Source organism: Myripristis murdjan, chromosome 18, assembly GCF_902150065.1.
Source record: "Myripristis murdjan chromosome 18, fMyrMur1.1, whole genome shotgun sequence".
Classification (NCBI taxonomy): domain Eukaryota; kingdom Metazoa; phylum Chordata; class Actinopteri; order Holocentriformes; family Holocentridae; genus Myripristis; species Myripristis murdjan.
Genome location: NC_043997.1, coordinates 3505048 through 3517823, shown reverse-complemented (window position 1 = coordinate 3517823; position 12776 = coordinate 3505048). Strand labels below are relative to the sequence as shown.

Sequence of the window (12776 nt, the reverse complement as noted above, 5' to 3'; positions counted from 1 at the left end):
CTATGCCGTTTAGGAACATATTATGTATATTGAATGGAAGTATATTGAATGAATGTAACTTGAATATATGGAGAGAAAGTCTAATTACTGTTAATTATTAACTATTAATTGTGAACTGTCAGCTGATGGATCAAATACAAACTGGGGAGTCTGCATGGTTTTTTTCCAGCTAAAAATCAGAGGTGGCAGTCTTTCTAAAATCTTGTGCCCAAGTGCGATTAAACCCACTCTTTCTATCACGTGGTCCAGTTACTGCAGGAATACCACCTACGAGGAAATCCCAGGGGGGGCAGGGGGGACAAGACCCCTCCATCCATAAAGTTTGTGCCAGTTTGTGTCTAGATATCTGTTTGTTTGTTTTTTATTTATTTATTTATTTATTTATTTATTAAAGTAGGCTATTTGTACCTTGAGTTTGATGTTCTAAAGGCCCACAGTTACACTTTATAATTTAAATATATAAGGGTTGTGCATTTTACGTTGCATTATTTTGTGATATAGTTCCATTTCATTTTCTTATTTTATCTAAAAGGGACAGTGCACAGCTCAAACTATACTACATACTGTATGTCACTATTTGATATCATATCTTGCTTTGCTTTTGTTGACACTACAATAAATCTGTTTTTTGAAGAATAGTTTGATGTAGTTGGATTATTCAAGGTATTTCCTCTAGTTTTAGAGCTTATTTTGAGTTTCTAGTTCTTGTAAAGCTACGTTGATGGACTGTAGTGGAAATGGAACAGTGAGTAAAGAAATTTGGTTAGAGGATTATTGCTTTTAATAGAATTATTTAAAACATATGAACATCTTGAGGGCTCAACTCAACTCAACTCAACTTTATTTATAAAGCCCTTTAAAACAACCACAGCTGCAACAAAGTACTGTACAAAAATAGGCAAGAACAGGAAAATAAATATTAAAATAATTGTTTATTGTTTTTAATGTTTCAAAAAAAATTAAACACAACAAAACAATTAAAAACAAATAAAACAATAAATAAAACAAACCATTAAACACTAAAACAGAAGCAGAGTCTCATGTGGGGTTGAAAGCCAAGGAATAAAAATGGGTTTTAAGACGAGTTTTGAAAATGGACAGTGAGGAGGCCTGTCTAATGTGGAGGGGGAGCTCGTTCCACAGTTTCGGAGCAGTGACTGAAAAAGCTCTATTCCCTCTGAGCTTCCGTTTTGACCTCGGCACCTCCAGGAGCAGCAGGTCAGCTGAGCTGAGGCACCGAGCGGGAGTGTAGGGGTGAAGAAGCTCAGAGAGGTAACGGGGGGCAGGCCATTTAGGGATTTAAAAACAAATAAAAGAATCTTAAAATGAACCCTGAAGTGCACAGGCAGCCAGTGGAGGGAGGCCAGGATGGGGGTTATGTGCTCCCTCTTACGTACTCCAGTTAGAAGGCGTGCGGCTGCATTTAGAATAGAATAGAACAGAATAGAATAGAATAGAATAGAATAGAATAGAATAGAATAGAATAGAATAAATCTTAATTGCCCACCAAGGTGGAAAATTGTCTTTGGCTCACCAACATGTAAGACAGACAACTCCTTAAAATACAGACAACGACATACAAAGATTGCATAAACACACTAGGTGAAATAAACAAATGGAAATAAAAATAGAAATGTAGCAGTTCATGTCAGTGTCTGTGGACTATTGCACCAACTGGAGACGTGCGAGGGAGGACTGGCTGACTAATAATAAAGTGCATTGCAGTAATCCAGCCAAGATGTAACGAAGGCATGGATCACTGTTTCAAAGCACTGATGTTCTAAGAAAGGTTTGACTTTGGCCAGCAGTCGAATATGGAAAAAGCTGGACTTCACTACTGAGCTGATTTGCCGATCCAATTTAAAATCACTGTCCATTTTAAAACCCAAGCTGGAAGCGGAGCAGCAAACTCCGATGGAAAAAAAGTCACTGGCCAAATTGGGGCCCTAAGCGGCATTTTATTTGGAGGCCCCCCACCCCTGCCACCCCCCCCCCACACACACACACACACACACACACACACACACACACACACACACACACACTAAAAAATTACTGGATTTTTGGCGTGCCACCTCCCGCCGACCACACAATCCCAGATGTATAATACAGGAATAAAATGACGGCATAACGACATTCCATTAAACTTGACGAGTACTATTAGCAAGAATGTACGTAACGAAGTACTGTAAGTGGAATAAGCAGTACTGTATGAGTCAACTAAAACAGTAACTTCAAACTAGAATAAATAAATAAATATGAGTCTCAAATAGTCATCAATTTAAAAAATAATTTTAACAAAAGATGTTTTCCTAAAAAAAAAAAAAAAGTAACCTGGCAAATATCTGAAAACAGGTCAGCTCCAGATTCAAAATGCCTCTTAAGGCGTGTTCACACCGGACGCGATGAACGCGATTTAATCGCGAGTAACGCCCGAAACGCGTTGCGTGACCATGGAATCATTTATTTCCTCAATCGCGTCTATCGCGCAATGGACGCGTTGATGCGAACCCGCCCTCCTCTCTCCCTCCTTCCTCCCCCTGATGTAGGTGTCCCACAGACTTTTCCATCTGTGGCGACACACATCCACTGACAAGACGCACACACATAGCGAGACAGATATGCCGGGTTAACGTTACCGCTAGCATGGTTAATAGTAAATTACATCCAATAGCTGCATTAGCAACGGACACATATTCGCAAAATTTACCGACACACTTCACAGGTGTGCCTTATCAGGGTTAATTAGTGGAATTTCTTGCTTTATCAATGGGGTTGGGACCATCAGTTGTGTTGTGCAGAAGTCAGGTTACTACACAGCCGACAGCCCTATTGGACAACTGTTAAAATTCATATTATGGCAAGAACCAATCAGCTAACTAAAGATCAACGAGTGGCCATCATTACTTTAAGAAATGAAGGTCAGTCAGTCCGGAAAATTGCAAAAGCTTTAAATGTGTCCCCAAGTGGAGTCACAAAAACCATTAAGCACTACAACGAAACTGGCACACATGAGGACCGACCCAGGAAAGGAAGACCAAGAGTCACCTCTGCTTCTGAGGACAAGTTCATCCGAGTCACCAGCCTCAGAAATCGCAAGTTAACAGCAGCTCAGATCAGAGAGCAGATAAATGCCACACAGAGTTCTAGCAGCAGACCCATCTCTAGAACAACTGTTAAGAGGAGACTGCGCCAATCAGGCCTTCATGGTCAAATAGCTGCTAGGAAACCACTGCTAAGGAGAGGCAACAAGCAGAAGAGATTTGTTTGGGCCAAGAAACACAAGGAATGGACATTAGACCAGTGGAAATCTGTGCTTTGGTCTGATGAGTTCAAATTTGAGATCTTTGGTTCCAACCGCCGTGTCTTTGTGAGACGCAGAAAAGGTGAACGGATGGATTCCACATGCCTGGTTCCCACTGTGAAGCATGGAGGAGGAGGTGTGATGGTGTGGGGGTGCTTTGCTGGTGACACTGTTGGGGATTTATTCAAAATTGAAGGCACACTGAACCAGCATGGCTACCACAGCATCCTGCAGCGACATGCCATCCCATCCGGTTTGCGTTTAGTTGGACGATCATTTATTTTTCAACAGGACAATGACCCCAAACACACCTCCAGGCTGTGTGTCATTTGGGCAGAAGTTGAGTTGTTTGAGGGAAATATTGGCTTGTGCTACTTGCTTTACAATATGTAACAATGTAAATTGTCAAAAAAAAAAAGGACTGCAATCCACACAAGAAAAAGTAAGGTTGAACCTGCTCAGACTGAAAAGGGTGTGTTGCATTTTGATGTTGAGTATGAAGTGAGTGAGTGGCTGGATTTACTCGCTGCATGTTTGAGCCTGTAAATATCCGGGTGTTTCAGGATGCCGGAGAGCTTTGTGTATTAAACAAGTTATATGATGTTATCATGATGCAAATACTTTGGCAGGTTCAACCAGTTTCTTTCACAACATTTTTAGTTTCCTTTTTAGCTGACCTCTTTCAGCACATACACTATAAGGCACCAGGCATCAGGCATAATAATAAGAACCATAATCCTTCTTATCTTGTCTTTTCATTCACAAATCGAGGCGACCCTCCCTGTCTTCTGAGACGCAGGAGCATCAAAGGTCCAGGTGCAAAAATCTGCATTATTTGAAATCAGCAAAGTATCTGATGTGAAGTATTTCTCTAGTGTCTGATTCTGAATCTGTCACTTGGACAGTCTTCAGTGATATGAGCTGCACATCATAATTATTGATCAGGTTTCCCAGTTTTGTTTTTCAAATCTGATCAAAATACTGTGATGTGAAAATGACAGCACTTTAATTAAAGAAGAGTCGTCTGGTTTACACTGAAAGAATATGAAGACGCACATGTGCTTACAGGCAGGGCGGAACTGGGAGACTTTTTCGGGCCAGGAGTCAGTCATGTACACACTAAAAACTAAAAAACAACTTTAACCCAACCCCTGGGTCAAAAAGGGTCCAACTACTTGCTGTGTTATTGTGACTCAAGAAACTGGGTTATGCATTTTGACCCATAATCTGGGTTAAATAAATAACCCAATTTTTCTTCTAACATGACCCAGGATTGTAGTCAATATAACCCAATTTACAGGTCATATTCATTTAGCCCACTCAACCCAAAAGATGAGTGGGCTAAAACTCTCACAGTATTCTTACTAATTAAGTACTTCCACAATTATGTGATTTTACTGCACGTTTCCACACAGTGTTACAGACACTAACACACATAACGCTATTCAATTCTGAACAGGCAACCACACACTAATGCAGTGGCTAGTTCAATTTTATATCCACAGGTGGAGCCAAGCCCTGACTACAACCCAAGCCGAAAGACACACATCACTCACGGTTTTACACTGTTAAATTATCAAGTTGTAAATTATTCAATAAATACACAATAAATAGTCTGTATAAAATGTGCAAATATGCAATGTGCAAATATTCTGTGCAAACCAATAATAAAGTGCAAATTTTGCGACTAAAGTGCCAAGTGCCATTATTAAAGTGCGTAGTTAAGTCGTCTGTTTAAAGTGCATTTTCTACCCACCATGTTTGTGCAATATTTACAAGCAAAGCTGTCAGTCACTAGTAATGAAGTGCTCTTCGTTACACAAACTGTTTGTAAAGTATTCAATCAATCAACCAATAAGCAATCAATCAATCAAACCCAAGTCTCTGACCCAACAATGGGTTACTCTCAGAAAAAAATAACCCAGAAATATTACCCAACTGGAAAAACCCACAAATTGGGTCAAAATAAAATCCTTAAAACCCAAGAAATGGTTATGGCTCTGGAAAAATAACCCAGAATTATATGTATGTATGTGTATATCCAAGAAGAGGCAACTGCTGCTCTCAGTCATGTTGGCCTGTGAGGGTTGTGATGTTGTTGTGTGTACTCGTCGTTTTTATTATTCTTCCTTTGAAAAACTACAGTTCTACCCTGTAACTTTGTCCCAGGCACTAAACAGGCTCAGACTGTCTGCAGTGACTTTGAATGTTAAACTGTGGCTGCTGAGCTGAGACAGGAGACGCTCGCTGTCCTCTCCTCAGAGACTGCAGCTCTTCTTCTGGGGAAACTGGGACCAGTCACTCTGAGACACACAGAGACACACTGAGACAGGGAGCTGGTGCTTTGTTTTCTTTTCTTTAATGATGCCGGATAATTGTCACCAAAATGAAACCTAAAAAGGTCAGGGAATTCAGGTGGATTTCTCCTCACAGCGAGCCGACTGCATGTGGCTCAGTCTCGTCTGTGTCAGCCCACAACAGCTTCAACAGAGCCACAAGGCTGGGGGCTTTTACTTTGGAAGAACACTTTGTATGTGCTGCTCTCTGAGTTAAAGCTGATCTAAACCTTTGGAGGAATTAAATAAACTCTGGGGTTTGGGCTGATGGAGACACTGAAGGGCTGGATGGTGGTTTTTGCTCTGAATAACAGGAAACTCTCTGTGCGCAGTTTGACTCAGTGAGTGGGGGAGGGGCCGCTGCTCTGTTTAAACACTTCCTGTTGAGGAGAAAACACCTGCAGCTGAACAAAGATATCAATCTGCGTACAGCCTGGACGCAGTGAAGCCCTTTTTGTGTCATTTCAGTGAAAATCATGTGGCATCTTTAAAGAAATGAAACGTGTCAGTGTGACCCATCACAGGTAGCCCCGGAACAAAAGAAAAAACAAAAAATTTGTTAATCCTTACACAGCTTTGATCTGACAGATAATCTACATAAAATAAAACTTCAGCTCCTGTCAAAAGGCAGTGTGTGGAACAAAACACACAGAGGGACATTTGTTAACATTTGAAATTGAAAACTGCCCTCATCAGCTGACTGCAAACAGCGGTGTGCTCACATGCACACGTCTCAGGCTTAACAGGTTTTTACTTCAGGGAAGCATCAGCAGACAAAATGTTTTTCTCCTCCACAACCCTGAGGTCTGTTCAGCATGTGCATTACAGCGCACTGCTCAGTGTTTTACAGAATAAACAATAGATGACTCATAAAGAATCTGAGAAAATTAAATGACAAAGTGTTTCACGTTATAAATGAATTCAGAGCAAAGTCAAGAGAAACGTCAGACACAAGAAGAATCCCAGCCTCCATCCAGTGTGTGTGTGTGTGTGTGTGTGTGTGTGTGTCCGTCCGTCCATCTGTCCGTCTTTCTGTCTGTGTGTGTGTTTGCAGTTTAATTCAGTTCCAGTTCCATTTCTTGTAAATCACGTGACCCAGGGGGTAGTAGTAGTAGCATGGAAGGGTGCCTCGGGTGCCAACATAGGCAGAGCTGGCACTGCCCAGAGGCACGCCTTGTGAATCACGTGACCTAGAGGACTGCCTCCATATATATACGGAGGGACACGGATGGACACAGACGAACTCAGACGGACAGGCAGACATACACGGACAGACGGACACGGACAGACGGACACAGACGGACAGGCAGACATACACGGACAGACGGACACGGACAGACGGACACAGACGGACGGACACAGACGGACGGACACAGACGGACAGACGGACACAGACGGACGGACAGACGGACACAGACGGACGGACACAGACGGACAGACGGACACAGACGGACGGACAGACGGACACAGACGGACGGACAGACTGCCACAGCCACACACACAGAGGCAGATCTCCGCTCTCATGGCTTCTCTCAGCGCTGCGTCCCTCCTGGCTCTGAGCTCCCTGATCTGTCACCTGGCTGCTTCCTCTGAAGGTGAGTGTGTGTGGACAGGTGTGTGTGTGTGTGTGTGTGTGTGTGTGTGTGTGTGTGTGTGGTATTACAGTCTCTGGCTCTGCCAGCGGAGCCACAAGGAGGGAGGGATTGCCCCTGAGGAGGAGAAGCTGGAACTATCAGACACGTCAAGTTCAGTGACGCCATCCTGAACAGGCCATGAAATACTGTGAAACGTGTCTTTAAAGGATACAATGAAACACATTCTGCACAATACAGTGGCCTCAGCTTATTTTTTATATATGTTTCATGTTGAATATTTAACGTGTCGGATCTGGATTCGTTCATGTTTATGACACATTTTTGCGTAACACGGTAGACAAAATAATTAATCAAATGTTTATTGTCATCAAAATATTTCAAAAGTCATTAAAACTTGGTAAGTTTCTGAGTCCAGCACATTTATACTGTGGAAACAGCTGGAAGATTTCTTAGATATGATGGATGTTCTCTGCACTTACAAATGACTTGTGCTTATTTGTGAACGGGGCTGATGTTAAAACTGATGAGACGGCGGCTTCTGAGCGTTTGGAGATCCATTTGAAGTTTGAACTGACAAAAACTGGAATATTTATGAAGATCTGTGTTGTCAACTTCTCTGTTCTGGGTTTGTTTTTCCATCATCCTTTAGCCCAGAACCTGAACCTGACAGTTCACCCTGGAGACGATGTCACCCTGATCTGTCAGGCTCCTGATGTCGACATCGCAGCAGCAGAGTGGAGCAGAACTGACCTGAAGAAAGAATATGTCTTCCTTTATCGAGACGGACACATTGCCTTAGAGAAACAGCATCCATCTTTTGAGAACCGGGTGGAGCTGAAAGACAAAGAGATGAAGAACGGCGACCTGTCTGTGATTCTGAAGAACGTGACGGAGGAGGACAGTGGAACATACGAGTGTCGCTTTAAAGCTGCTGGTGCCAAACGCAGGAAGAGAGCCATTATTGATGATGATCCCATCAGCACCATCAGGCTGGAGGTTGTAGATCCAGGTGAGTTTAACTGGGACAGGATGACATCTGACCTGAGGTCTGTTTTATTTCATGTTGGTGGTGGATTCTGAACAGACACAGGACAGAAATATGAGAGCTTGACTTTATACTTTGATCATGATTTCATAGCACTACAGTAGATAATGACTGATGTGAGCAGCAGGAATCATTTATTCTGTTTCCTTCCTTATTGTTAAATCTATATTTTTAAATGTATAAAGTGAGGTCCATTTTTCAAAAGGCCTTGTCCCAGCTGTTCCACAAGTGAAGCCCTTCACAGATGGACATGTTGTCTTGAACATGTGTCCTAACCCTTGTTGGTACCAAACATGTTCCCCTCAGTTCAGTCAGTGAGAGTCAGGAGAGAAAACTGACATGTTTCCAGACAAACTCCCACATGAGTCTGATGAGGAGGACATGCAGCCTTTTCCTCTGACCGTTATCTAAACATAGCACAAAAAGTAGGCCTAAGCAAAATTTGTTTGGTAGATTTTTTTGTTGTTGTTGTTTTGTAAGAAGAAACAAGACATATTGGCAATTTAACAATTGATTCATTTAACAAACAGGAGCCTCAGTGGCATGTGGAAGAACCATACGCAGCCACAACAGCCTGGCTCCTCCTCCTCATGCTGGTCAATAAGTTGTTAAATTACCAATATGTCATGTTCCTTACAAATGTGGCCCCAGTTAAAAGGGAAATAAACAGGCTTTCCAACAGTATAAGATTTATCGCCAAGAAGCATTGTTACAACAAAGAAAAAATCTACCAAACACAAATTTCCTTACTTTTCGTGCTGTTTATTTACCTGAGGAACCTGTCTTTGTCTTTGTTTTTGATTTTGTTGTTTCAGACGCTTCAAATGGAGACAAAATGAGTCAAGACCCTGTGAATGACCCTGACCTTCATGAACCTGCTCGGCGTAGTCATGTTGTTGTAGTTGCTCCAGTGGCAGGGGTTTTGGTTCTTTCTGCTGTGGCTGCTGTGATGCACAGAAAACAAAAAGCAAGTGGAGAATGCAGACAGGAGAACAGTGAGGTTGTATGATATATATTTGTGTGTGTATACACATATTTGTGTATGTATTTATGTGTGTGTATGTGTATGAATATACACTACTCACAAAAAGTTAGGGATATTCGGCTTTCGGGTGAAATTTCAGGATGAACCTAAAATGCATTCTAACCTTTACAGGTGAACTTAATGTGACCTTCTATAAAAACTTTTGAATGCACATGTCCAACTGTTCAGTGTTTCAGTACTTTTTGCACAAGTTGCTGTTCTCTAACAAGGAGTTTAACAGCAAAATTCACATCAGGTGTTTGATGCTCCAGCTCATCGAGGTCGTATCATTAGGGAATGGCTGCTGGAGACTGGGGTACCTCAGATGGAGTGGCCTGCACTTTCTCAGACCTGAATCCCATAGAAAACCTATGGGATCAGCTGAGTCGCCGTGTAGAGGCTCAGAGCTCTGTACCCCAGAACCTCAATGTCCTGAGGGCCGCCCTTCAAGAAGAGTGGGATGCCATGCCTCAGCAGACAATAAGTCGACTTGTGAACAGCATGAGACGTCATTGTCAAGCTGTAATTGATGCTCAAGGGCACATGACAAGTTATTGACACTGACATTTTTTGTTGTGGTATATCCACCACTGTTGTTGGCTTTTGTTTCAAGAAATTGTTTGAGATGAGGAAATCACCAGTGTATGCTTCTACTTAAATGCCCTACTTTCATGATATAATATCACTGTAGCATGAACTTTTTATATTTTCTATAAATTTCACCCAAAAGCCAAATATCCCTAACTTTTTGTGAGTAGTGTATGTATTTGGATAGATATAGATCAGTTTCCTCTGATTATTTCAGAATAATTCACTAAATGTGATGTAAGTGAGTGAAGTGGTGCAGCACACAGTGAACACTGAACCATCACCTGGTCATCACCCACCAAGCCTGTGTGTGAGTGAAGAGACACGCTGAGTCATGACTTGGTGACCATGACTTGGCATCCTTCACCAGCAGGAGAGATGCAGCTTCACTGATGAGGCTGCAGCTCCAGCTCTGTGTTTACATGAACTTCCAGCTGCAGCTTCTCTGCTTCATTCACCTGGTTTGTCCAATAATTCAGAATGCCTCAGTTGTCTTTTTAGTTTACACAACTGGTTGAATAACTACTCCACAGGCACTGGTATCAGGTTCAGGCAGAGGTCGCGCTAGACTTTTTCGTTGTCTGTCATTTTGACTGACAGGGTTATAAAAATCCCGTCATAATCTGTTTTTACCAGTCACTTTAATTTTTTTAAATGATAAGAAGGACATATTCAATAGCATTTCATTTTCATTCATTTAATTAATATTCAGTCCAAAGTTAGCTGAACAGAAAATCCAAACCGTATCTTTTTAAAGAAACTTCTGACACTCAACTGCCGTGACATTTTGTATGCGGCAAATTTCATCATATAACATATATACATTATCTGTAATATTAACTATATTGTAACTATCTATTGCCACATTGCCCATTCTGCTCTATCCAAGCCCATCGCCATTTATTCTTGTTAACCCTGCATTTAAACTAAATCCACCTTGATTTATTTTGCTTTTTATGGTTGTAGAATTGTCAGAATTGTGCACTGACTGAGTGATTTCGCACACCATCGGAAATCTCCGGTTCTCTGCTTTCAGAAACCGTCTGAATTTTTTCAATGGCACCATTGGTTCAGGAGTTACGGTATGAGAAGCTCATATTACAAACATGTGACACACCGGGGACACTTCTGTGATTGGACGGTCGAAGTGTCAGTAGTCCTATGGAGTTACCGTAATGGCACTGTATATAGGCGTAAAGGTCCGTTTCTCCGGTTTCCGACGTTTTTTTTTTTTAAGTTTCTGTATGTCATAAACGGTCTAGGAGATATGGATATGTAAAGTAGGCGTGCCGAATCCTGTCGGCGCCGACATCATCGGTTTAAGAGACATCTTTACTGCCTTCCCCAGGCTTCATTAACCTGCGGCCCATCCTGTGGGTTGCAGTGCGTCACTGAAGGCTTACGAGGCTCACTTTGGACGGCACATGGAGCGCCTGATTGTCAACAACCAATCTGTCAAAGTGACTGATGGCCTTCAGATTTTTCTGTCACCGTTTAAAAAAACCCGTATATGACGGAAAATATTAAGTTAACGTGACCTCAGGGTTCAGGGGTAACTTAGCGTGCTGTAATGCACATGTTAAACAGAGCTCAGCTTTGTGGAAGAGAAAAACATTTTTCACAGAAACTTTGACTTGATCTGCGGATTGATACTTCCTGAAATAAAAACCAGCTCAGCCTGAGGTGTGTGTGTGTGTGTGCGTGTGTGTGTGTGTGTGTGTTTTGGCTGCCACACTTTGTGAAATCACACAGTTGTCAAGCAGTAATGTTATTTGTTCAAAATGGTGTCTGTGTGTGGGAGGGCCAACTACCAGCATCTCAGTTTTATCTGAGTTTAACAGCAGGAAGTTTAGTGACATCCAATTTTTCACCGCAGCCAGACAGACCTCTAATCTAGAGATCTATGTGGGATCCTCAGCCTTTATGGGCAAATATAGCTGAGTATCATCAGCATAACAATGGAAATTAATACCATGACTTCGTAAAATTTGTCCAAGTGGTGAAATGTACGGGGAGAAAAGAAGAGGACCCAGGACTGAGCCCTGAGGTACCCCATATTTAACATCAGAGAATTTAGATGTACATGACACACTGTGTTCTTTCAGATAAGTATGAGTTAAGCCATGAGTGAGCCAGGCCAGTGACACCAAAATTTCACTTAGTCTATCTAATAGAATGCAGTGATCAACAGTATCAAAGGCTGCGCTGAGGTCCAGTAATAGAAGCACTGAGGTCGAGTCAGCATCAATAGCCAATAGAAGATCATTGGCAACTCTAGTAAGTGCTGTCTCAGTGGAGTGACAGGCCCTGAAAGCCTGGAAATGGTGGAGAATTGTTGAAACACAACTCTCTCAAGCACTTTAGAAATAAATGGGAGAGTGGAGACTGGATGATAGCTGTTTAAAGAGCCTGGATCAAGATGTGGTTTCTTCAGTAATGGTCTGACCAGAGCTGTCTTAAAGCTACTGGGAACAATGCCAGTGCTAAGCGACAAATTAACAACATCTAGCATTGTAGAGCCCAGCAAAGGCCAGAGTTCTTTATTAAGTTTAGCAGGTAGCGGGTCGAGAAAGCAAGTCATTGGTTTAGAGGCTGACACAAGCTTAGACAAAGTGTTAAGAGCGGCAGCCTCAAAAACTGTGATAATAGGGACTGTCGGTGAGTCATTGCATAGAAATGATTCAAGAAAGAGTGAAATGGGTAACACAGGATCTGCAGGACAAACTGGGGATGAGGAAATGATTTTGTGCCTGATCACATCAACCTTATTACAGTATTACAATTCGAAAGTATCAACAAGATATAAAAAGGCTTTACAAAGTGGATCATTAACGTTATTCAGATGGATATTGAAATCACCAAGAATTAGGATCTTTGATTTATA

General features: G+C 41.9%; 2 protein-coding genes across 4 annotated transcripts in view; one reads left to right on the top strand and one right to left on the bottom strand.

Moving 5' to 3' along the window:
• The window catches only part of LOC115376998 (coxsackievirus and adenovirus receptor-like), a 153777-nt gene that overhangs the window by 15382 nt on the left and 125619 nt on the right, over window positions 1–12776 (bottom strand). The gene's annotated exons all lie outside the window — the stretch shown is intronic.
• Window positions 7140–12776, top strand: part of LOC115376686 (uncharacterized) — a 45252-nt gene continuing 39615 nt past the window's right edge. For all 3 annotated transcript variants that reach the window (XM_030076440.1, XM_030076439.1, XM_030076438.1), the window contains exon 1: window positions 7140–7235. In XM_030076440.1, the coding sequence (XP_029932300.1) occupies window positions 7163–7235 (73 nt within the window). In that variant the 5' untranslated portion in view covers window positions 7140–7162. The remainder of the gene's footprint in view (window positions 7236–12776) is intronic.